This window comes from Falco punctatus (genome assembly GCF_963210335.1).
Source record: "Falco punctatus genome assembly, chromosome: 7".
Taxonomy (NCBI): Eukaryota; Metazoa; Chordata; class Aves; order Falconiformes; family Falconidae; genus Falco; species Falco punctatus.
The window spans coordinates 50,458,829-50,484,203 of NC_137587.1; the positions used below are offsets into that span (position 1 = coordinate 50,458,829).

The 25,375-nt window shown below is 39.2% G+C and overlaps 1 protein-coding gene across 1 annotated transcript in view; it reads left to right on the forward strand.

Annotated features, from left to right (window-relative positions):
* TBC1D2B (TBC1 domain family member 2B) overlaps positions 1–25,375 on the forward strand; it is a 48,097-nt gene that overhangs the window by 15,460 nt on the left and 7,262 nt on the right. Inside the window, exons 2-9 of the mRNA XM_080395564.1 lie at positions 5,495–5,648; positions 10,776–10,941; positions 15,972–16,129; positions 17,127–17,353; positions 19,887–20,279; positions 21,649–21,759; positions 22,880–23,073; positions 23,612–24,106. Coding sequence (XP_080251690.1) covers positions 5,495–5,648; positions 10,776–10,941; positions 15,972–16,129; positions 17,127–17,353; positions 19,887–20,279; positions 21,649–21,759; positions 22,880–23,073; positions 23,612–24,106 — 1,898 coding nt within the window. The remainder of the gene's footprint in view (positions 1–5,494; positions 5,649–10,775; positions 10,942–15,971; positions 16,130–17,126; positions 17,354–19,886; positions 20,280–21,648; positions 21,760–22,879; positions 23,074–23,611; positions 24,107–25,375) is intronic.

The following is a 25,375-nucleotide window of genomic DNA, read 5'->3' on the forward strand; positions in this document are numbered from 1 at the left end:
GCACCTCATGATGAGAACTATAGTAGGAAATAGTATATGCCACCTGTGTAATAATCTGGCAGCAGCCATGGGTGTCTTCTGCAGTCATGAGGATAACATTCTTCTACTCAACGCTGACGCACAAGCATAAGGAACAGGGAATTTCCTATTGCAGGTTTTTCCTGATATCTTTTTAGTCTGATGTTACTGTTCGGCCCATGCATTTTGTATTAATTCCCCCCCCTCCCCATATTCTCTAGGAAAGAACTTGAATGGATTGGAGCTCCCTTCATGTTTCCCTTAAGGATATTGAGAAAAGGTGCCAGTTAAGGCAGTCAAAGTCATTTCTGTAATTAGCCGGGGGGAAAAAAAAACCTTCTATCTTGTACCTCTCATGTTGTTATGATGCTTGCCCTAAAGCGGTCAAGTGATTGCCCATAACAATGCTATTATGTTATAGGTGTTTATATAATAAATAAGGAATTAATGAAAATTTTGAGGGATATTGGGGGACCAACTGGCCTTTTGTGGCTGTGTGATTCAGCAAGGGATAAGGCTTTTGCAGCTGGAATTAATTTTCTTCTACCCAACACACAATAGTTCTTTAAGGCCTTTAAAAACATCTTCCAGCTAAATTAGGTAGACTCAGAATTCAGAATGAATTCCAGATGTTAGATTAAAAAAAACCCCAACAAAACCAAAAAACAGCCCACCCCCCTGACTGATCTAGCTCCTGTTGAAATGTGATTTAATCTATCAAGAAAACATTACACACTGAGCACAAGGAGTCAAGTCAAATGTAGTCTTTGCCCTGAAACTCACATGCCTTCTTTTCCTCAATTTGCCGCTTGTTCAGAATTTCCAGATCTTGTGATCTGGTCTTTCCCATTCAGTATTATAAGCTGAGAGGAGCAACAAGAAATAAGCAACTGGAATTCTGGATTGAAATGATGGTGCTGTTGAGGAATGCATTATTTCTTCATAATGCCTCAGTTTTTTGCTAATGTAATGATTCCATCATCTGGATTGCTCAGTCTTTGTCATTTGATGGGAACTGAGGACTGTACAATATACTTAGGTTTTTTTCTCAATGTGATAATGATTTCAGGGAAAATGTACGATAGCCTTTACAGCAAATAAGGCAAATAGTTTATAATTTAGAAACGTAGATAACCAACCTGACACTTGCATGATTATAGCTTTTCTATGTATTTTCAACAGTTAAGTACATTAGAAGAAGCTAATTGTGTGTAAAAAGCTTTTCCATCTAAAATATGTAACTGGTGCCATCACTTTAGGTAAAGGAGCAGAGAAAATTACAGATAGAATATGTTTGAGAACATTTTCATGGAAAGGGCCCGATCCTGCAAAGACTTGCTGTAACGTGGAATGCTGGTAATACAGACAAGTGAATGTTTGCATAGTGAGGTCTGTCATTAAGGGAGAAAAGCATTAGCATTATGAATACATGTAAATGAACACAGGGGCCCATCTCTCATTTATTTTTAAAGCAGCATCTTGTGCTGACACAGTTCACTTGCTTTTGAAACAAAGAAATGCTGGCCACTGATGGTAGGCTGTGTGTCTAGCCACTTGTGTGGATAACTTCTTTGTGAACAGTGGTGAGTTGGGAGGGGAGGGGAGTAGAAATTGCACAGAGTTCTTAAAGAAAAAAAACTTTGCTGGGTTATTGCCAAGCGGTAAGCATTCCAGACACTGCGGATTTTGGAGCCCAAATCCTTGAAAGTATTGGGCACCAAACTTGCTGAAATCAGAATTATTTAGGAGCTTTTACTCTAATTTGTCAATAATCTTTAAGGATGTGGCAGTGATTAATAACGGAGTGCTCGAGCTCAAGCAGTATTGCCTTAGAACCAAACACCATTAGGGCCTGACTCAGCTTAGAAGGTAGCTCAGCAGCAAAGGTGTTTTGGAGCTGATTTCTTTTTTTTTTCTTCCTTGCTGGTTAGTGGTTGCAATGCTTTAATTAAATTGGGCTGCCCTCCAAAAAAAAAAAAAAAGCCATCTGGCTCCAAATTTGCTGTTTGAGTGTAGCAGGATTAGTAAATCTTGAGAAATGCAAACTTTTTGGTGACGTTCCCTTTCACAAAAAAGCTTGAGGGAGAGTTTGTTCATGTTCAGAAGGGGATTGAGATAAGAATGTTCACAAGTTAGCTCAGAATGGTGGGTCTGCTTGTTGCATTTATTTGGACTCTTACTGAAATTGTTTAATATTGGCATCTGTGTTCCACTAGCGGGTCCAGGTAGAGGATGACAGTGGGTAGTTGTTTTCTCCCAAGTAATTCTTCTGTTTGCCATGTGTGCATCAGTTCCTGCAGGATCCTTAGTGGGAGAATATAGGGGAATGGTTTTAAGTAAATTAAAATGATTTTCCATCACTTATGTTAAAAAATACATGGGACTCTGGCTTTTCACTTACAGTGTTGCTGCTGTTGTCTGTAAGTTTACAATAATAATTCCTTATCTCTCACCAGTTCAGATAACATGGTGGTTTTTCTTCTTGCAGAAATGCCTCCATTAAAACATGACTAGCTAATGTTATTTCTTACTGCAGAGCCACACAATAGTTTAGTACAAATAAGGATATTTTTTTTTTTTGCGAGATTGGATCAATGTTGCACCTAGTTAAATGTTCTGTGTCTCATGGTGGGCAGAAGCCAAATACTCAGAGAAGCCATGAGAAATAGGGCAAGCAGGGAAGTGTTCCTTCCTTTGATGGGTAAAGTGAATTTAAAAAATGTTTGCAAATTTGCCTTTTGTTTAGGAGTAGGGGGAAAGGGAGACCTAAAATAATTCTGTGTGTGGCTTAAAAAAAGGTCCATTTTAAACAACAAGCTTCAAAGATTAATTTTGTTTAATCAAGAAGTATCTTAACAGAGATTCTCAGGACACTCTTGTACTTGTGAAATAAGGAAGATGGCTATATACATTCAGCAAAAACTGTTCAGAGGGAGTGGGAAACTCCATACGAGAAGGAAGACTGTGTATGTGGAAGAAGGAAGGCAAAGTAACAGGCAGGGTGGAACAGCAGGGTACCAAATAATTCTTGGGAAAACTACTTAAAATAGGGGAGGGAGAAACTTCTGCTCTGCTTTCCTGTCTTAGTTGAAGGACCATAGCTGCTAATGATCCAATCAACATGTAACAATGACATCAGTTGTAAACTGAGGATGCATATGTGCTGCTCAGCAGAGAACTAGGGCAACTGGGAATTTAAAAACAACAAGGAGCAACTCCAATAAAAAAAAAATAATGGTTTCCTGAAGGCTATTGGGGAGAGGATAATGGGACAAATTGTGAAAAAGGCTTATTATGTTGAACTAGTGATGAGCAGAAGTTCATTGCAGGTATGACCTAGATTGACTCCAGGTGAATTGCCTCATTAGTTGGGTTGTGGTAGTGAAGCCAACCACTGAAGTGTCACATTCTGTGCTAGTGGAAACTTTGAATTCTTGGTGGTTTTTTGGTGGAGCACACTAAAACATAGCTTTACAAGGCCTGTGTGCAAGTCTAGGTGAAGGGAATATAGGCCCTCAGATTTACCAGAAATGAAGGCTTGGCACTGGATAAAACTCCAAAGGAAATATGTTTGTGCTAGAAATAAAAGGGGAGATGTTTACTCTTTGCAGCAAGTGACCGGAGGCTGTAGATTTCAGCTTGCTGCTGTGGCCCTAAACTAGCAGTGATGGCTGTGTGGATTGATGTTCCCCAGTGTCCAGTTCTTTGACGCTTCTAAATTATTCTTGTCCCATGTCTTTTTTTTTCTTTTGTTTTAATGAAGGAAATGTTTTCCTCCAGTATCCTGTGAGCAATCAAGATTAAAGGAAACTAATTCCTATTTCAGATAAGAAATATCTTGCTTACATGCATTTCTTACCGACTGAGAAAAGTGAGCCTACAGTATCCTCTTGCATCACTATTTGGTTTATTTCAGTACTTGATTTGACTTATGAATGTTTATTTGATTTATGTGTCTTAAGTCTTCCCATGTATGATGTACTGAGAGGAACTGGAGCAGCAGCTACAGGAGTAACTGTGTCTGTTCTATGATTAACTTCCTTACACAGCACTTCAGAGCCATTTGCCGTCAGGTGTTGTGGGTGTTAAACTTTATATGGATACAAAAAGCCAAATTGTAAAATAGCAATCACAGAGATAGATTTTTGAACACTAAGATGGCAGATTGCTGAGCCAGAGGGACCACCCAGGGAAGCATCAGTTCTTGTTTGCCACATAGCCTGTGCTCTGTCTTGTAATTAGCTGCTCTCAGGGTCAAAATATGGTGGTAAATGGATCTTTAGTTTGACTAGACAAGAAGTGTTCTCAGATCAAAACTGAAGACTAATTTTTGCCATTTGTGCTTTACGCAGCACTTACTGTACTTCCTTTGTAAGGAAATCCGTGTGGTTTGCTGCTCTTCACTCTTCTGCAGCTATACCCTGGACAGGTACCCTCTTCCGAGGTGACAAAGGCAACAGGAAGCTATTTGAAATGAAGTGGTCTTTAAAGGGTAAACACAGTCATTTGCCCAAGTAATGAGGGTTTTTCATGGATAATACCACTAAGCAGTTTGGGAGAAGGCAGGAGGAAAACTGGCTGAAAGGTGAGCGCTCTGTGTGGTTACAAGCTGAAGGACTTAGGTGGCTGTCTCTTCACAAGTGTTAACATCTTGTTTCCGAGCGTAGGGTGTACTACGGTGAACATGCTAGTGTCAGCTGCTTGTTCTAGAGTGGCAGCTGAGAGTGTATATTGGAATAAAAATGACTTTTCCAAGTGAGCACCTGCAGTGCCAGTTACCATCGTTTACTCTCTTGTTGATACTTGTAGGTTGTCATTTGACATGCTGAAATGACTCTTACAGCTGTGGTTCTTACTGAGGCTTAAAGATGGGTTTGAGTTCTAGCTCACTTATGACCTATTTATGCTAACAACTGTAGGCTTGTAGATTAAATATTCTTGTTAGGCTTTTTGGTGTTAAATATGACCTTTCTGTAGAAGTTAGTTAGCTCGTGGGATCATCGAGGAATAACAGTATGTAGATTTAGTCATTAATGTAGGAGGCATTACAGTGCCTTATTAATTTGTTGGTTTCTGCTGGTAATAAAGCAAGTTAAAAAAATAAAATGGGAATCTTACTGAGTGTGTGTGACTTTTTTTTTCATAATGTAGATTTGTAGTTATATATTTAAATAACACTGTGTATAAAATTACAAGATGATACTACTGTATTACGTTTGAGTATAAAATTGGAGGAAAAAAAGTGGGACTACTTCTAATGGAAAATGGATTTGTCATGAAAGTAAGGGATGTTATGTTTGCACAAGGTGCACCTAGTACGTTGGTGGTTATTTTGAATCATGCTGGTTTGGGGTGATGATACCTTGCTGGTTTGCTAATTATCTGGGTTGGGGTTTTTATTGCACTTGGAATTACTGTATTCATATACCAAAGACTTGCAGTGATCTTGTCAGCGCTCTGGTTCTTTGTGTTGTAGGCTGCAACTCGTCAGGATATGACATACTGGCTTCAAGAACTTCAACAGAAGAGGTGGGAGTATTGTAACAACCTTGACGCAGCAAAAAGGGACAGCAGAACTTCCCCTACACCAAGTGATTTTTCCAAAGGTCTTGTTGCCAAAGACAACCCTGGTATGTTGAAAAATCAGGTATAATCAGAATGCATGTTTCTGTTCAGTGTCAGTTAATCAGTACAAGCATAGCACTGGGGTAGAGAACAGTCTTAGGAAGCTTTTGTCACTTGTTATCAAGTAACTCTGTAAACTTTGCGTATGTTAATGATGCTAAGATTATTTAACGTAAGTGTAATTTTATGTGTGACTTCATGTCTTATGAAACCTGTTGGTTTCTTTAAAAACAGATTTTTAGAAATGAAGTAGTCTTATGACTAAGTTTCATTAAGTTGCAAAGTACAGTTTAGGTTAGATAGTTGTCTTTCAGTAGTTGCAGTATCTTAAAAGCTTGCTGTGTTAAGTATCCTGAGATGTAAACTGGAGTTTTTAATGGGAACAGGTGTATTTTGCATTCTGAATTACCACACTTTGTTCCCAAAAAAGTATGGTGTGGTGAATCTATCTGACTGATGAAAATTTCCTGTCTTTTAAAATGGGAAGACATTTTGCACTGATACTACAGAAGTGAAATTCAGTCTCAGTAATAATCTGTAGTCAAGCAAAATGTAAGTTTAGACTGACATCAAGAGTTTTATAAAAATGTGTCACTGTATCGTGCAAACTTGCTCTGCATTTTTGCAGAATTACCTTGTATTCTGCAAATAACACTGGTTGAGCACTTCTGAATTGTTTTATTCCTGAATCATTACAGAAATTGCTTGCTTGCTTATTTTTGTTACCCATAAATAAGACTGAGTAAAATCCTGTTCTGTGCCAAGTTAGACATTAGTAAAACTCTCTTGGGTTTAAACAGAGTCTTGAGGTCAGACATATTTCATCAACAGATTTTATATTTTGTTCATTTCAATTTGCTCATACTGTAAAACTAGAAATGTTAAGCTGTTGTCTTCCCCACCCTTCTCGCCCCTCCCCTGGTTCAGGTCCCATGCTGCAGTATTGTCCTCTAACCCAGTTTACTGCTTTAATTTGAGAGCAGTCTGCTTGCGGCTGCTTGCTCAACCGCAGCTAGCTTCAGAGTACGTGTTTTCATAGGGTCTCAGCTTGATGTTTCAGCTATCCCAGTCTAACAGCTAGTCACTAATTAAGGAAATGCCCAGCTTTCTCCCTTGACATAGCACTGGTGCTAATCTCATCCTTCCTTACACTAGCGCAGGGAGTGCAGCCAGCAGGAAACACATTTTTCTCCAGGTTGGTTTTTGGCCAGGGTAGCTTCCTGATGTGGTTTGCTGTAGGGGCAGGTGAGTACCAGCATCAGCCCGCGAGAGTTGTTGGTAACGTGAAGTGGGGTGGTTTGGCACCACCTTTCTGGCAGCAGACAGCCTGGTTAGCAGCTTGTTAAGCTATATGCAGCAAGAATGCATGTGTCTGTGTACAAAGATGTAACGGCTTGCAGGCGTTGGAAAGGGCAGCAGGCTTTTGCTCTTTCAAACATTGGCCTTCCTACCTTCAGCCTCTCACTCCCTGCTACGTAGTCCACCTTTTTGCATTTTGTGGTGTTTGTCTGACCCTGTGTTGAGTTCGTTGAGGTCAAAAGTTAGCCAGAAAGGAAGGTGAATTTTTTTTTCGGCTAGATTAATGAGTGGAATATATTTACTGTGCAGTCAGGTGACTTCCAGAACTGATGGAAGGAATGGAGGGAACAAGTCATAGCAATAATGAGGCAGAGCAGCTACATACAGGAAGGCAGTGTAAATGAGCAGGCAGGACCGCCCTCTTGGCAGCAGCTTGTTGGATCAGACCAGCCGCAATATGTAACTTGGCCCCAAGTCTCTGTTCTTTCGTGTTTGTGCTGCTTCCCTCAGCGTAGGAACAATGTAAAATTAACCCGCTGTCACTGCGGTCTGCGTAGGTGCTGTTCCCTCACTCCTGTTTTGCATCTAGCAGTTGTAATCCAGTCACTTTAGATGACTGATCGAATATTTTCCTTTCTTTTAAATCACTGGGGGGTTTGCAGATCAGCAAGCTGAACCAATTTGTGTAAATTGTAAAAAATATTCAATTATTATTAAACCCAGAGCAAGGAATGTCAAGATAAATTGCATGGGCTGAGTAGACCCATCCATTTAAGGGGCAGCCTGCAGTTAAACTGCATTATGTATAACTTGAAACTGCATCTAGAGTATCTCATTTTTGAGGACAAGTCACGATAATGACTTTACCATAAACTGAAGTGTTGGGATTTCTTCTGCGGAAAAAGAGTGAAGACCCAGAGTGATTGATGATTGTTTCTTCATTTTTAAATAAGTACTCCAAAAGTTTCCTGTAGAGTTGGGGGGCTGTTAAGGCTCTGATTCCATGTTGATGACTACAACATGTGTCTTGTTTTTGGTTTGGTTTGTTGTGTCACACCCCCCACCCCACCCCCAGTAAATACACATTCAATGATGTGCTTTATACTGGAGCACAGAAATTGGTTTCTTTTGCTTTAGTGCTTGAGTACAGATGCTACCACTAGTGTTTTAAATGGGCAAGTAGTCTGTCTTCAGTCTAGAACCAAAATTGCTCACTGTAGTCTTGCCTGTTTTGTCCTGTCCCCCTGTGGTGTTTCCCCAGCCCCAGTTTAGAAATCTGGACTAACTGGAATATAGGTAAAGCTAAGGTACTGCTTTTTGGATCAGGCTTGACAAGTTTTTAAGAATATTCAAGGTAGTGAAAAATACTCTCAGATACTTTTTCAAGTGGGTTGTGGGAAAGCCGATGTTACAAAAATGAATCTGTAAGATTTGTCATAAAGCTGCCTTACTACCGTGGAAGTCAAATAAATGATTTATTCTTCATAGCATATGGGATTTTTTTTTTCTTGGAATTGATTGAATGTTAATGTAGTTTTTATGATTTCAGTTCTTAGTTATGCTATTCCTCAGCTCTTAATTTGCATTAATAAAAAATGGTATATGATGTATTTATGAGATCGGTTTGAAGTAAGTTGAAAAACAAGGTAATTTTTTTGTGGTGATTGCATTAGCAACCACATTATATTGCTGTGCTGTATCTGCTGCATAGTCCGTACCTCTAACCAGTCAGCTGGCTGGTCTAAGTGGTGTTTCACGTACAACGAGCAACCTCAGGAAGTCAGAAAATTCGGCCAGACTGATAAGCACGCCTGCTGGAGGAAATGCATTTATTACAAATTCAGCTCTTGAGCAATTAATTTACCTGGACCATACTATAAAGAGACTCTGTAGTCCTGTCAAATCATATGGGTAGAAGAGGAAACAAGCTGTAAGTACGAAAGCGGAATGTTAGTATTCCAACTTGGGGTTAGGTGCCCACGTGTTGTTTGGCACAGGGATTGGTTTGTTCTTTTTTTGGGGTGGTTCATTTTTTGGTTTGGTGTTTTGTGGTTTGTTTTTCTTTTGTGGAAACCTATTTATTATCCTTCCCCTTTATTAGACAGTGAACATGATCAAAAGTTAGTTTTATCTAACTTAGGTGAATTTTGTTCTGCTCAAGCAGTCAAGGTCCAAAAGCATTTGGAATTCAGTTGGGCTCGTAAGGCACTGAAGAAGTTTCTATCAGCACTGTTCATGAAATAAATCAAGACAGTGTAATTTATACCTGTATTTGGAAGATGACGTGATACACTTCTGTTTCAGATATAATTTTTCAAGGGTTTGAGAGATTTGTAGTATCAATGAATTTTTTTTTTTATATTTGATATTCTGTATCACAAAATGTTCTGTCTTTACCTCTAACTTTCAATATGGGCTAAATAAAAGTAACCAGCTGCTGAGTAACTGGGGGGTAGAGCTTGCTTAGGGATGGTCTGGCTGCTAGTGCCAAGTGATCCTCAGAACAATGACTGGAAGGTTCACCAGTGATAAAACAGGGTATTGTGATTTCCCAGGATTTTTCCCTTCATGCAGAGAATTAAGTCAGAAGCCCATCCAGTGTGCTACTTTCTAATGTAACTGCTGAATCAAGCATCAGTGTCCTCAACATTTTTTTTAATTTACTCTGTACTTTGTGAATGGTATGGAGAAGAGTCTGAAAACTACATTTGAGCTTGTTTATAACTTGCCTGTTCAGAGGGTTTGTAGAAGCCCATGAACCACTTCAGGCTTCTCTACAGTGCTTTTGCTATTCATAGTATATTCCGTACTCCGTGTTTCCTATTCCCTCTGCCTGCTGGAGGAGGGGTGAGGGAGAAAGCAAGCTATCCAGGATAACGGGAACGCTGAGGTAACATCGCACTACAGATCCTACAGCATGTCTTGGACAGTGGTATGTTGGAGGCCTGGCGAGCTCTGTTGGATCAGCTGGGATCCTCTGGACATCTAGCTCTGGCTGAGGGGTAGTGCGGGTTTCTGGCAGGTTCCTGTGGAGCTGTTCAAAGGCTGTGAGTGTGCCGGCATGTGTGCAGTGCCAGGCCGGGGCTGCACGTCCCCATGGCTCTGTCCCGGACCTGCAGCGTGGCCGAGGTGCGCAGGGGTTGGGCTGGTGGGTTCAGGTACAGCTGTGTTCAGCTTAACCAGAGCTGCTAAGTCCTGGCTGAGCCGGTGCCCCCGCGCCGGTGGGCCTGCGGCGCCCGCGCCAACGTTCTTGGCTCCGGGGACGCGGGCCGGGTGTGCACAGCGCTGGCTCAGGCCTGTTAAAGCTCACTGACTTGCGACAGCAGCGTCACTTGTAGGATGAAGCACAGCCTGAAAGCTGTGTCACGGTGTTCTTGTGACACTGTTCCTGAATTAGGAGTTCTGGTAGACCTGAGCTTGTTTTACAAAGGGGTTTTTTGGATTAATATTATTCATCTATCTTAATTTATATGGCTTTATAGCTGCTTAGGCTAGATGAATCAGTATTGGCTAATTGATTGTAAATCACTCGTGAAATAATACTTCATGAGCATCACACAAGGCCTGTTATCAGAAGTATGTGGCTACAGTGAAAGCTCACTGAGGAAAACTGTGCTATTTTTAAAGTTCTTTTGAAAAAAGCATTTAATAAAATTATGTTGCAATTTAAAATAAAACCCTAACTATGTTACTAGCAGTCTTAGTACTATGTGACTTCATATAGCTACTATTCTTATACTTACTGAAAGTTTTACCTATTTTTCTTTCTCTCTTTGTCTCTGGTGCGTGTGTGGTTTTTTTGTGTGTGTGTTTTGTTTTGTTTTTTAACATAGATTTGAGTGTCCTAAGTCAAAATGCTTCAGCAGAGAGAGCTAGAAATATTCTAGCTGTGGAGACTTCTCCTACAGACCTGGTGGGAGAACAAGCAGCTTCCCAACCTGCACCAGTCCAACCGAGTGCCCTCAATTTCTCGCTTAAACAATGGAGTACCGAAATCAAGTAAGTTGGGAACATGGAAGAAAGAGTTATTGTGAGATTGATGGTAGCTGGCAGAATAGAATCTGTTTCCTACTGAAAGATGTGTGTAGGTGGAGCTTTTTAGAAGAAATGAGGGTGATGGGGTGGATCAGTATACTGGACTGTATCTCTTAAAGTGTAACTTTTTTTTAAAAAAAAATCTAATTATTTATTTGAAAGGCATAGCTGAATGTCATTGTGTAGCATTACTGATACCTGAAAGGGGGACTCTAGACCTGTAAAGAACTTCTGGTGGTGGCTTTGCCCTCTGAACCCAAGCAGGGAGCTGGGAGTTTTATGCTCAGCTAGTATTACTTTTTATCCCTCATTGTGTAATGGAGCTGCTAATTGGTAGCATTGTAGCAGTCATAGTATTTAGTGCTTATGAAATATTTTTAGTGATGAAAATCAAAACAATATAACCATTCTTCATTTCTTCTTTAAAAAAAATAAAAGTACATGGCACAGATTTGAAACTGATGTAGTTTTGAATTCCTGAGCAACAATGAGGCAGACCCCTTCTGAACAATAGCAAAACCACAACTTATCCCCTCACTCTTAATGGGTTTACTCCTTAGTATTAATTGCTTTAAGGAAAGCAGTCCTACTGATTTTCAGCTCTTATGTTACAGTTTCTTTGTAAAGGTTTTTAGACTTTGGTCTGCCTCCATAGATGGATCTTCCGCTTCTACTCAAGGGATATGACAGTGCTGCTGCAGAGCAATTCACAAAGCAGAGCTGTAGCCTTGGTTAACTTGACCACATCCCTCTTGGGCTGCGAGTTAAATGTTGTTCACTTTCATCAGCAGTGCTGAGCTAAACAGATTCTTTTTAAAGCTTTCCTATTAAACACAGAGTTCCAACGGGTTTCGAAGTGGTGTTGGTTTGGGGGTTTTCTTTGGTTGTGTTCTTTTTGTTCTTTTTTAAGACTACTGTGTAGACCATTTAAGTTATAGGAAAGATGGTTTATGGCTGGGTTGGGAAATATGCAAATCCTGTTACTACATGTCCTGTTTAAACTGTAGCCTTGTATTGTTTCTTGGCTTTGCATAGCCACTTTGCTTTGGTAGAACTAAAATTTCGTCATAATAGAAGGAAAATAATATAAACCAGTTTCTGTTAGGTGAATTCCTGTATACTTGAAATGATGTTTCTGGCTTTTTAAACTTTTTTTCTGGATTTTTTGTTAGCTTTTTTTCTGAATTGCAGATGATAACGCTGTGGGAAAGTCTAGGTCCAAGTGCAGTGTCAGGGTAAGCTGCTTGGTGTTGCTGGGTTGATGTGTTAATGTTTCTTTGTAACTGAGCAGAAAGGCCACAGTGGAGTTGTGGGTTGGGAAGCACTTTTGCTTGGAGGGAGGGGTTGCTGGTGACAGTGGCCAGCAGATACTGTAGCACGGTATTCAGGAGTTAGCCCATACAAGAAAGGCCATCATCCTAATGGCCTGGAGTCCTTGCAGATCTCTGGGAATAAACATTTAAGAAAATTCCATACTGAATCTTTCAGGCTGAATGCCAGCCTTCACCATTCCACTCTTTCTGAAGATATTCAACTGCAGTGGTTCATCTGTCTGAAAACCTTCCTGGGAAAATAACGTTTGTTGTATCTGCTAACAGATTATTTTTTTTTAATTCTGTGTTAGGTTTTTGTTTATTTTTTTTTATATGGAGTGCTTTAGTGCCCCCATGTGCACTAAATTTTAAAGCAGACATTCCCCTCTGCAAGCTGATACCAGTGGGAAACGGTGTCTTTTTCAGAATTGCTTGTTGTGCTCCAACATCCTCTTCTGAGCTTTTGAAAAGTCATTTTGCAGAGAATTTACTGAGCTGGCAGCTAAAATCTGAAGTGTGTGTAATGTGTACAGTTGTGTACTACCTCTGGCCACATATTCTGTCATTGAGGTAAGAGCCTGACAACCTTGTCAAGAAGCTATTTAGCTGTGTGGTAATATGCTAGAACCTCTGACAAATTTATTCACATTAGCATAGGCCTTGCAGTGACATTTCTTAAAAGCTATGGACTAGCATTACTCCTGCCCATTTTGAGCTAGCAGGTCAAGAGCACCTAGGTTCCTGTATCTAGTAAGGTAAATTTGCTCTGAGACTTGAGTCTGTAGCAGTTTTTATGAGAAAGGTGGATTTTCTTCAGCATAGGTTTGGTTAGGGACAAGTGAATTTTCCTTCTGATGGCTATAGTCAGCTGTTCCAGAGAGGGGTAGGGCATGTATCATCTTAATTTGGACTGACTTTGCATAAGTATTGAGGATAATAATTATTACATGCTTCCACTCCCTATATTTTTTGTTCATTTAGTCCTGCAATGAATGATGCCAAATTAATAAGCAAAACTATTCAGTAACAGTGTAAGGGTCCTTCAGATGGCAGCCTTTCTCATTACGCAGCTTTGGTTTATGCTCAGAGCATTCTGAATGGAACTCCTGTGAAAAAGCATTAAGTGATCATTAAGTCTTGTATTTTAACATATGCAGTCTCGTTTGTCGATCAAGAAGTGACAAGTGATCTCTTACTGCGCTGAACAGCATTCTTTGAGCGTGTATCACAAGAAGGTCTAGTTAGTTATATTGGATCTATGCGTGGAACCAGGACAAGATTGTTAATATTTCCATAACAGTGAAAGCTAATTATTAATCTTGGAAAAGTAAAATTACATAGTAGCATGACTGTAAAAGCTGACTGCAAAAAAACCCCACTAAAATGTTAGCAACTCTTATTATAGTAAACATATCACAGAGCAGTACTGTTATGTTTGATTGTTTTCCTCCATTCTCTAGCAATTCTATGCAATTTAGGGGAGGGGTGGGATCTGATCACCTTGGGAATGTGTGTGCACTGTCCAGTATCTCATTGGATTGTGACTAATTTTGACCCCAGCCTTAGAGGATGGCTCAGGGTGTTTTTTAAAACTTCAGAGTTTTCTCTACGTTGCTGGCAGCTTGTGTTTGTTAAGAACCTGCTTGGTGCCTTAATCATTGCCCTTCCACCTGAACACATGTATGGTGTGTTTGATAGAGAAGCTATTGCTATAAATAACTGCATTTGCATCCTAGGTAGTAGTGGTGAAATAATAATGGGAGAAAAGTGAAGAGTGTCTTGGAGTTAAGCCACGTGTGTACTTAAAGTAATTAAAGTTGAAACATGCTTTTAAAAATCTATTTTCAAGTACTTAGTTGTGGCGTATATAGACATTTAGGCTGGAATTTTTTTCATCTTTATGCTGTCAGCTGCTTGTATCTCTTACTTATGCAGAATATGGACTTGGAAACAATTAAAGTAAGTTCCTATTATCTAATCATAAAATAAGACTTATACCCAAAATATATCATTAGATCAAATGTCAGGTCTTGTGTCGTTTATCCAATTGTACTTGTCACACTGTACTTAGGAAAATAAATACTGTCTTTTAAATTCAGCTACCTACTTTTAGTCTGATAGAAACCAATGAAGTGGTGCTGCTTCAGTGCCCTTAATAATTCTATGCAAAAGCTTTACAAAATTCAGCATCAGCTATAATTATTCATGGACCTAACAGCAGGTTTTGGAAAAGCTTTTCTAGAAGTTATTTGTTATTTGACTTCCTGTTCGATGTGGGTTTTTTCAAGCCTTAAAAGGTAGTGTTCAGATGGGCTTTAAATACCAAGTTGACCAAGAGCAGAACAGGTGGTTATGGAGTTGCATGGTGAGAGTTCAGCTACTATTCAGAGAATAGCTGTAGAGATACCAGGTGACACTTAATAATTTTGGGTGCCTTAGGAAATTTGTCAATTGTCAACCAATTCGATCTATTTAATTGGAATGGAAGGTCTGAACAATGAAATGAGGCTTCAGTGTTCCCCCAGCCAAAACTGTGATTCTTTCTGGAAGAAGATTAAATGTGTAGTGTAATTCAATCTTTGTCAAGTTTGCAAATTGATTGTTGGAATGGTTTTATTAATAACCTTAAGGATTATTTTCAAATTGTACAGATTGCATATCAGTTCACCAGACTACAGGAATTTTGCACTGCGTAACGATTAGCCTAGGGTTCACGTTGATCAGATGTTAAATCTCTTGTGAAGCTGAAAGACTGGGTTGGATCATCACATGGCCTTAAAGATGTAACACGGTTTACTTTCTGCTTAAGGTTTGAGGAGTAAGAAGAGAGGATGCGGCTGATGGAGTGAAAGCGCCCTTGTGGGCCTTCATCTTATGCAGACTGTAGAAAATGCTGAGATACTAAATATAACTCCAACTTTAAAATATTAAACTGATTCATATAGCTTGATGTAGAATCTCCTTCTCTATTTGAACAAAGACTACAGTACTGGGCTACATTAATACTCAACAGACATAAGTGTGGAGTTAAACATTTCTGATTGCATGATGGTTGCGGGGGAGGCTGGGTAGGATAATCTCATTTTGCTCATGAAACGTACTGTTCTTCTCTAGAATTATTTGGCTGGAATTTAGAGGTTGCCTCTGAAATGTTCCTGCAGATAATTGGCAACGTTCTGCCTTAAGAAAGAAAAACTGCTAAGGAGTCTGTCATCAGCGATTCAGCTACAGCAGGTCTCCTGGGTGATCCCAAGTTTGATCTTAATCCAGAATATAAAACTGTAACATAGATGTGTTTTGACTGCATGCTGTTCTGTTTAATGCTTGGCAGTTATTCTAAAATTCTAAGCTACAATAGCTGATTCCAAATCTTAATTTTGTTTTGTTTTGTCCTTTTCCCACTGCCAAAACAAGAATAAAACAGAAGATGACACAAAAGACCATAGTGGTCGCCTAGATATTAATATCCTGTTAAAGCAAAATAGTTCTATTTGTGAAACACAGCACTGTTGATAGTAGGTGCTGTTTAGTAGGATATGCTTTATTTTATTTGAGCTTTTAATTGGTATTGGTTTTATCTGTGTTTTAGCTTAGTTTTAGTTTGCAGTGGTTGTCTTGAAAACCCCTTCATAAAAACAATGCAAAATGGAGAAGTCACTTTTCCTGTTGTCTTTTTCACAGAAATTCAATGTCCTCTTTAAGAAAAGGAAATAACGAAAACCGCAAGAGCATATTTTATACCACTGAAGAGTGGGAATTGCTGGATCCAACCCCAAAAGACTTGGAGGACTCGATGGCCCTGGAAGAAAAGAGGAAACACCTGGCAGAAGGAAGTAAAGGTAGGAGTGGGAGGAAGGGGAGCATGTGCCCTACTTTCTTTACTGTAATGTAGTGTATGACGTCTGTCTCCAGGGCATAAGTGGAAGCTTATCTTTTCTTCAAAAACCACATTCAGAGCTCTGCACATTCTTTTGAAAGACTTAATTCCTCGCAATGTGTTTGGAGTCCCCTGCCATTCAGATACTGTAGAATAAGCACAAAGCCTTGTTGTCCACTGTTTCAGGTTCCCTGAGCATGTTAATTATCTCCAGTCTTGTCACTTGAGTTGCAAAGTTACAGGATGAAGGGAAATGTGGAGGCTTCTGATTACTTAGCTAAGTGTCGCCCATTGGAGCAGAATTGCCTTTAAAGTATGTGTATATATATGTTATATTGGCTTGCTTCTGAAACTGCGGAAAAAAGTTGGGATGCATATGCAGGGATAGGTCATCTGTGCATTGTAACTGGTTCTCACATTTGACCGGTGTCTGGCATAACGTTGTGAAGATTTTCACAGCTCCTTAAGAGCATTTCAGCTGCCATCCAAGTGATTCAGTGTGTTAGAAACAGTCCTGCTCTCTAAGAATACTCCCAAGGTTACATAAATGGAGGTGAAACCTTACTCTGAATGCCTCTTAAGAACAGTATGCTGTGATACCAGTGATGTTTTGGTCTGATCACCTCTGAGCTGTTAATAATTTGAAGCAAAATTTACTTTGCTATAGTTAAGCGTCCTTTTATTTTCTGTAATGAATTGTAAAGTTATTTTTATGTCTTATTTTGCAAGTATTAATTTAAGAGCTAAATCTTACCTGGGAGGGGAGGAGACTGAGCTATTTATTTTTCCCACCAAAGGAAGCAACTTGGAAAACACGGCATGTTTACCGCTCTTATATTGGGCTGTTTAAATGCTGCTTAAAGTCTAATTTTAATAAGCATATTTTTAAAAGGAAATCTGAATGCTTTGGAATGTCTTTTTACTAAGTGAACTGAACTAGAAGAAATTGTTTTATGCAGGACTGACTAGTTCAGCTTTTCCATTCGATTTTGGCCGCATTCCACACAAAACAAGGCGCCCGTTAAAAGACATGATTGGATCAAGCAAAAACCGGAACAGCAGTGACTCTTCTTCAACCGAGTGGTACTCTGGTAATGGCAACAAACTCGTCTCTGAACTGCAACTGAAGTATCAAAGCCAGCAGGAAGAGTTGGAAAAGCTAAAGAAAGATCTTTTGAGCCAAAAGGTAATTAAGCCTTCAGGCAAAGTGCACAAAAGCAAATGGATCTGGCCAGTGGTTGTGAGTTTACCCTTTCTGGCCATCTAACTGCATTAAGAGCTGGTTGGTGGTTATAAAATAATGGTGCTAAATGAACCTTTGTTTACAAAAAGTCTTGAAGCAAGCAGGGCCAAGCTTTACATCTGTTGAAGGTGAGGTCCCTGCACAAAACTCTCATTTGCACAGTTTATTAGCTCTCTTGCTCCCTCTCTCACCAAGCAGGTTTTGTAAATGGTAGACCTAACTGTGAATCTGTGCACATAGTACTGCCCTCATGGAGTGTTCGTGCCTTCTTCGTAAAAGATTAAGTATCTTGGCTTTATCTAAAAGAATTTCTACTGAATTTAAGAAGAAATATTTTTTAGTTTTTACATGGAGTTGCTACTTTTGCTATTTGTGTTTTCTGTTGCGTGAGATAATCAAAGGGAAACCAGAGAAGGAATTTGAGCCCCATATTTACACCCATTTTAGGTGTTACCTCTCCTGGGACTACATTTGTGCTTCTGAGAGAAATCTCACTGATACAGTGCAACACTGTTCACAGCTGCTTCTGTTTTAATAAGAAGAGAAATGGTGTCTTAGGCAGCTGAAGATAATTTCACTGTTGATACTGGGCTAGATTTAGAACTGTCGTCGATGCCAGCAGCATACAAGTAGGATGTTTTCCTGACAGCCCATGTGACCAGACAGATTTTTATACTTTAGTTACTTTTTAGGGAGTAGATAGGAAATTATAACCTGCTCCACAGCTGCTGCTTACAGGCAGGATCTTCTATTGTGCATGTCCCTGTTGTCTCAGATTGTCTGATAACTTAATGGTTATTGGCATGTATGTTACCAGTCTGGGCTTTGTTGATTTTGATAAGTAAAATGGTCAGTTGTCACTGAACTATGGCCATGAAATCATCCAGCTGTTCAGTAATTGTTAAAAGTTCAGCCCGGTGCCATTAAGATAATACCTGAAAAATGTTTTAAGTGCAGCGAAGGAAAGAAGAAGAAAATCTAGTTTAGCAAAACCTTTTCCTCAAGATCCAAGGGTTTCTTCCCAGACCTCTCTGAAGACTATGGCTTATTCTGGGTGTAGCTTTATGGCTTTCCAAGTCATTGTAGACTTCCAGATACATTATTGAACTAAAGTTCTCAGGAATTCCATAAAAACAATTCCTATTTCTGTCCTTGTACCCTTAATTAATGTCAGAGAGCTATTTAAAAAAATATTTTTTTTTAAAAAAAATCCCAGCTTCATTAACAAATATTATGAATGCTACTAGGGTTGAACTTGCCTTCCCATGTTTCCACAGGGTTAAACCATTAACTAAAGATGGGAACTGGCAAAGGTAATAATTCGGATTGGTGAGACTTCTAAGTGAGCAGTCTGCTGCTCGTGCTTTCTTAGCATTTATTGTTGATCTGGATATCTTCCTGTATATGCTTTTTTGGTTTTTTGTTTTGGGTTTTTTGGTGGTTGTCTTTTGAGCTTTTTTGGGGGGTATATGTTCTTTATTTAGTGGGGTGGGATTTTTTTCTCTGTAGTTTAGCTTTCAGAGAGCTTTTGGTAGTAGCTAAAGCAAACTCTTCCAGTATTTCTTTTCTTTTAAATTTCACTTTGACTTATTTGCATGTAAAGCCTTTGCTTCTCCAAGGTCATAGTAGAATCTCGTTTCAGCAAGGAATCAAGTAGGGTTTTACTTACAGTGTAACTCCCTTAAAAATCAGCTGTTCTTAGGCGTGTGTACCTCTGATTCCCCAAGCAAAACACATGCAGCTTTCATGGAAGCGAGTAAATGTTGTAGTTATCCAGGATCTATGCAATCCTGTGAGCAAAAGTACTTGTCCTTTAGTGTGAGGGAATAGAAGATGAGAATGGTGGAATTGTTAGATGAATGTGTTTTCAAAATAAAGTTCTAGTTCAGAGCCTTCAATGCTGTCTTCTTTTGCAAAGACCACAGAAACCCCTTTTCTCCCTTGTGGCAAGCCAGTTAATTACTTGGCTGATTCTGTGGCAAGATTTTCTAAACAGCCCTCCAAAGACTTCCTTTTCAGCAAAGCAGCATGTACTTTTTTTTTTTTCTTTTATTTTCTCTGCATTTGTTAGGGAACAGAGCAATTAGTTTTCTTTCCCTTTTCCACGCTGTAGTGTTCACCTGTTAATTTTTTGGGCTTAAGCCCTCTTTATATTTATCTTCTTACAAGTAAGCCTTTTTTAGCTTTCAAAGAACTGCTGGGCCACAGCTGTCAACTACTCTGCCCAAACTTGTTGTAGCCTTTCTAGGCAGGATTCTTGGCTCAGGGAGAGACAACTAAGTCATCTGTATAGGCCAGTCATGTAAGGTGTTAACCTGCTAGAAATTGTCGTGTTTCTCTTTTTTTCCTTAAAACACCACCATGAAGTCTTCTGTAAGCTGATGATTCAGGCGCAAAACCCATTCCAAAGTTGTCTTTTGCTTGATGTTGTAAAAGTTACTATTCTAAGTTATAAAACTTTTTTTAAAATTCTCAGGAACTTGTGCGACTTCTGCAGCAAACGGTCCGATCTTCCCAATATGATAAATATTTTGCAAGCCGCCTTTGTGAAGGGGTTCCCAAAGACAAATTAGAGCTGTTGCACCAAAAAGATGACCAGATTTTGGGTCTCAACAACCAGCTTGAAAAGTTAAATCTGGAAAAAGACAGTCTGCAGCAGGAAGTAAAGAATCTGAAATGTAAAGTTGGAGAACTCAATGAGCGGCTGGGTATGCTGATGGAAACTATTCAAGCTAAAGATGAAGTGATCATGAAATTGTCTCGCCAACTCAGTGAATGTGAGGACAATACATCCTCTCAAAGCGGAGCAGTAAATTCTTCCATGGCCACCTGTACTAATAAGGAACTACAGGAACTGGACAGACTAAAAGTAAGAGCAGTGTCTCTTGTCTTGATGGATAGGGGAATCTCTACTCCCTATAAAAACTACTTTCTAGTCTGCTATACTGTTTGAGGAGGTCACTACAGCAGTTCTCCAAGATACTCATCAACTGAGGCTTTCTCTGCTTGGAATCTACACTTTCAACTTTGTTATGTGGTAATCTAAACAGAACTTTTATGCTTTGAGCTGGTCTGTATATCTGTAGTACAGTGTCCAGTACTTTCAGTAATTTAATCATTGGTGTGGAGGAGGAGTGATGTGAGGAGTAGTCAAAGGAACAGGAAAAAGTAAGGGTAAGAGGAAAATACAGGCATGGAGGAAAACAACTAGAAAGCTTATTTCTTGGGTTTAGATTTTTTTTTTTTTAATATTGAAAGTGAGGAAAAAGCATGTGGAATAGCAAAGGGAAGCTCTGAGGAGAAAAAAAAAAAAAAGGAATATAAGCACCTCTCTTACTAGTGCTACTCCAGATGTTATCAATGTGCTTTTTTTCCCCTCTAAACTACTTCAGTCAATGTCTCAGAAATTTGTAAGACTTTGAAGACTTAAGAAGTTTGTAAGTTAAAGAGTTAATGAAGTTACCCACTTATCTCTAAACATGCTTTCTTGCCTTTGGATAAATGTTGTATTCCAAATGGATTTAACATTCCAAGGGATTTGGAATAAAAGGAAGTCACTTAAAATATGTATAAGCATTCATTAATTTTGTTTCCTATATGTGAGCCCGCAAAGCTTTAGAAAATAGAATTGAAACTAGAAATGATGGTCTTGGCAGAAAGCAGGCTGAAGCCCGTAGGTGCTGTGGGGCGTGGGGGTACTGTGAGCGCTGGGAGGGCACCGGCATGCCCCTCTCCCACAGCCTCAGCTTTCGGAGGCAACGCTGCCAGCCTGGGGCCGCGGGTTAGGCGAGGCAGCTTGTCTCTGGGGGTTTATGGGTTTGTGTGGAGGCAGCCATCAAAGCTGTACATCACCTGAGGCCTGGCATTTGCCCCCCTCCTTGCCTGGCATGTGAAGCGTTCTGGCCGCTGCACAGCACGCGGTGGGTTCTGCGAGGTGTTTGTGTGGGAGCCCCATGGTGCTGGTGCTCTCCCCGGCGCATCCTGGCTGCGCCTGCCTCCTGGCAGCAAGGGCAGCCCGCTGCTTCTGCTGGGGGTGCAGGGCGTCTGTGCTCGTGTTTGGCATGTGTGTTTGACTTGTGAAGGCTAAAAATAATATTTTTACTTGATCCTGGTATGTTTTATGCTAAGTCCTATTCGTAGTTGCTTGTTCTGTATTTGAAGGTATACTTTCACTGGTAGGCATTTGCTGTCTGTAAGATTTTTTTATTAAAAATCCAGTTTGCTTTTTTTATCAACAGGACAATCTTCAGGGTTATAAGACCCAGAATAAATTTTTAAATAAGGAGATTTTGGAACTTTCTGCTCTACGAAGAAATGCAGAAGCAAGAGAGAGAGAATGGCAGGCAAAGGTCAGACTAACCCAGCATGTTCTTATTTTGGCGATGTCTAAAGCAGTTTTCAAAAATTCAGTTGTATAGCTACGCAGGGAACATAACTGTGGAATGGAAATGGAATAGCTTAAGTGTATTAAATGTAATAATTTAAAAAATATCTCCCCTAAATCTAGTCCTTAGACTAGGTAATCTTTTGGAATGGGTTCTTGGAAGAAGTAGTTGACTTTAAAATATCATTAACCATTGGAACTTTTTCGTAGCTTATGAACACAGGCATGTATATTTCTGAAACATAGTTTCCTCAGAATCAAGGCTGTAATAATTTCGTTGAAGTATACAAAAGACAGGATGTGTAAAGACTTGATATGTCACTAAGTAGAGCTTTCTCCTGGACATGACAGATGATTGTGTTATGGTAACTTTGGAAGTGTGTTTCCATACAGATGAATTTGAGTGTAGAAAAGTTGCAGGTAAATAATGATTTCCCTTGCCTGGGGCTAGGAAAAATGCACACATCCATAGCTAAGGCAAGATACCTGTTGCTATGGTTCGGTAAGGTTTGCTTTTATTTTCTTGGAAACGATGCACACAGCAGCCCAGGGCTAAATGCTGTGTTTTTGGCATGGGGGTGCATGTGTACAATTCCTACATGCTATTACCTGACTTGTGTCTTTAAAACGCCATTTAATTTCTTTCTGTTTAAACATGTGTAGACTAAAGCTGTTACTTTAAAAGCACAAAATGGTTGAGTTGTACTTTGTACAATGTAATAATGAAAGCTTGCTCAGATTTTCCACATGTAAAAATACGTGTAGTAGAAAAATCTCTGGTCTGCTATTCTGCCTTAAAAGACTTTATGTAAAAAGCCACAAGTGTCTGTGGTGTCTTTCCCGAGTACATTGTATACAGAATTTTACAGTAGTGTAATATAATGCATATATAACTTTTGTTTTCCACACATAAGAGTTGCTTTATGTCTTATGGTGCTACAAAAATGGGGAAGTAAAGCTGATTGTTCTTGACTTACAGGTTTCTAAGTGACGTAAGCTAATAGAATAATATCAAGCCAGATTTTAAAAGTGTGGTACAAAGTAAGTTTCTGAGGACTTATAATATTATATATTGTTTTCTGCAGTATACTAGCTTGGAAGCCAAACTCTGTCAGATAGAAAGTAAATATTTGATCTTGCTTCAAGAAATGAAAACTCCTGTTTGTTCTGAGGAGCAGAGTCCTGCTCGTGAGGTCATCACACAGTTACTGGAAGATGCCTTGAAAGCAGAAACGAATGAACAACCAGAACAAGCATTTTTCAAACCACACCTGGTCAGGTAATTTGGTCCTATTAAAATAAATGTATGTATATCTTGGTTAGTGGACCCAGTTCTAACACTGGAAAACAAGACAGCAGGGATATAGTTGCAGGATTTGGGGTTTCTATTAATTTCCCTTAATGAATAGCAGTATCATCATGAAATCCTTTTGGCTGTATAAATACTTTTATTGCTTTATTTGAGACACAGTATAGAACTTGGACTCAGATGTTCCCATATAGCTGCTGAAGGCGAGCTGCTGAAGAGATGGGTTTGTTTGAACTTGACCATGTTCTTACACAGATAGCTGAATCTGAGTAGTAGTGTCCATTGGAATATGGGGATGAAGTCTTTTGTATATGGGATTATAAAAATAACTATTAAATAAAGGATATACTTTAGAAAACAATTATTATTTAAACACGTTAAAACTTAAACTATGGTGAGTGTCTTGAGGGATATTTGAAGTAACTTTAGGATGGGAACTTAAGAGTTTCAGGGCTACTGAACACATTTTTAAAAGCCTTTTCTCTTCCTCCCCCCTCCTCCATTTCAGTGAATATGATATATATGGTTTTCAGACAGTCCCAGAGGATGACGATGAGGAGAAACTAGTAGCAAAATCACGAGCTTTGGACCTGAGATCGCTTTCCCTCAGTGAAAATCGAGAGATCTCCACAGGAGTGAAATGGGAAAATTATCTCGCAAGCACAATGAATAGAGAGATGATGCGTAGTGTAGAACTGAAGAATCTTATTCGATCTGGAATTCCACATGAACATCGTTCCAAGATGTGGAAATGGTGTGTCAATGTCCATGTTAAAAAATTAAAGGAAAGCACTGTTCCTGGGTACTTCCAAACCTTGCTTCAGAATGCTCTGGAAAAACAAAATCCTGCATCTAAACAAATTGAGTTGGACCTCTTGAGAACTTTGCCAAACAACAAACATTATTCCTCCCCAACATCTGAAGGGATCCAGAAGCTACGAAATGTGCTGCTGGCATTTTCGTGGAGAAATCCTGATATAGGATATTGCCAAGGTCTCAACAGGTATGATTTTGCAAATCTTGAATTACAACGATGCAGTAAAACATGCATAATGAGCCTTTCAAATCACATGTATAGCAACATGCTTTGGGCAGCAATTTGCCTTATAGGTTGTATGTTAAAATTTATAATGTTTTAAGAAATAAATAACTATGACATTTTTTTTAAACAATAAATAAACAGAAGACCTGGATCACGAAACCTGTAAAATCATATTGGCAAAAGAACTGGAACTGTAATTAACTCACATAAGAAATGGGCTACTTAAATGTTGTTTTATATTGTCTTCTTGTCAATTGTAGGGGATCTTTTTGCTTTTGTGCACAAGAATTTGTTAGATTTTTTGCTTTTTTTTTTTAAAACAAGCAGAAACAAATGGTTGAAAGCTTTTTGTACTGTTAAGGCCACAAATTTGAGCATTTCCATTAGGATGTCTTCAATCAGAATTGCAGTAATAAATTTAAGGCTAATTCTCGTGTTACAATGCTAAGAAAAATTTGAAGTCATTGCCATTGGTGTTTGCTGAAATAGTTTGGTACTTTCGAGATCTGTAGTAAGGGAAGGTGCTATTTGATAGCAGGTGTATTAGCTTAACACCCTCCCCTCATCGCTATAATATAATACCAGAGATGTCAATTTGAGCACTGATTTATGTACTAGAATAGGGTAAAGGACTTCGGTCTAGAGCAGCTTTATTATTTGAAACTGCACAGAAGTAGTAGTAGAATAGAGGCAGTGAGTAATAGAGGTAGTGAGGTGGTGGTGGTAGCAGTAGTAGAAGTAGTGAATAATGCAGTAATAAGTATCCCTTTTTCTGAGCATTCATCAGTAGGGGTAGTGACGTTTTATAGGCAAGTCATGCATTTTTTTGTCACTGGCATGTCACAAGGCATGTCTGAAGAGCACAGCTGTCGCAATCTTGGAGCAGCATGTCTCTGGTGTCTAGAAGGTATTAGAAACGCCTTTGCTAAACTTGAACTCTGTGCAGAATAATTTTTTCCTGGGTCATTTTTGGGTTTCTTGTAAATAATTCTGCATTTGGGTATACTTGCAGAAGCTAAAAGCAAATTGGGTATTTATTTCATGCTTCAGTCCTCTTAAGCTTTTAAAGTGTGATCACCTTATTAAGCTGTGTAACATCGGAAGCAGTTCATATTGTTACAACTCTTCTTGCATACAGAAATAAAATGAGTTTACCTGAAGAAATATATTGGCGGTAACCTTTCATATTCAAGTAGCTGTTAGTAACATGAAGTTATTCCCTGGTATTCT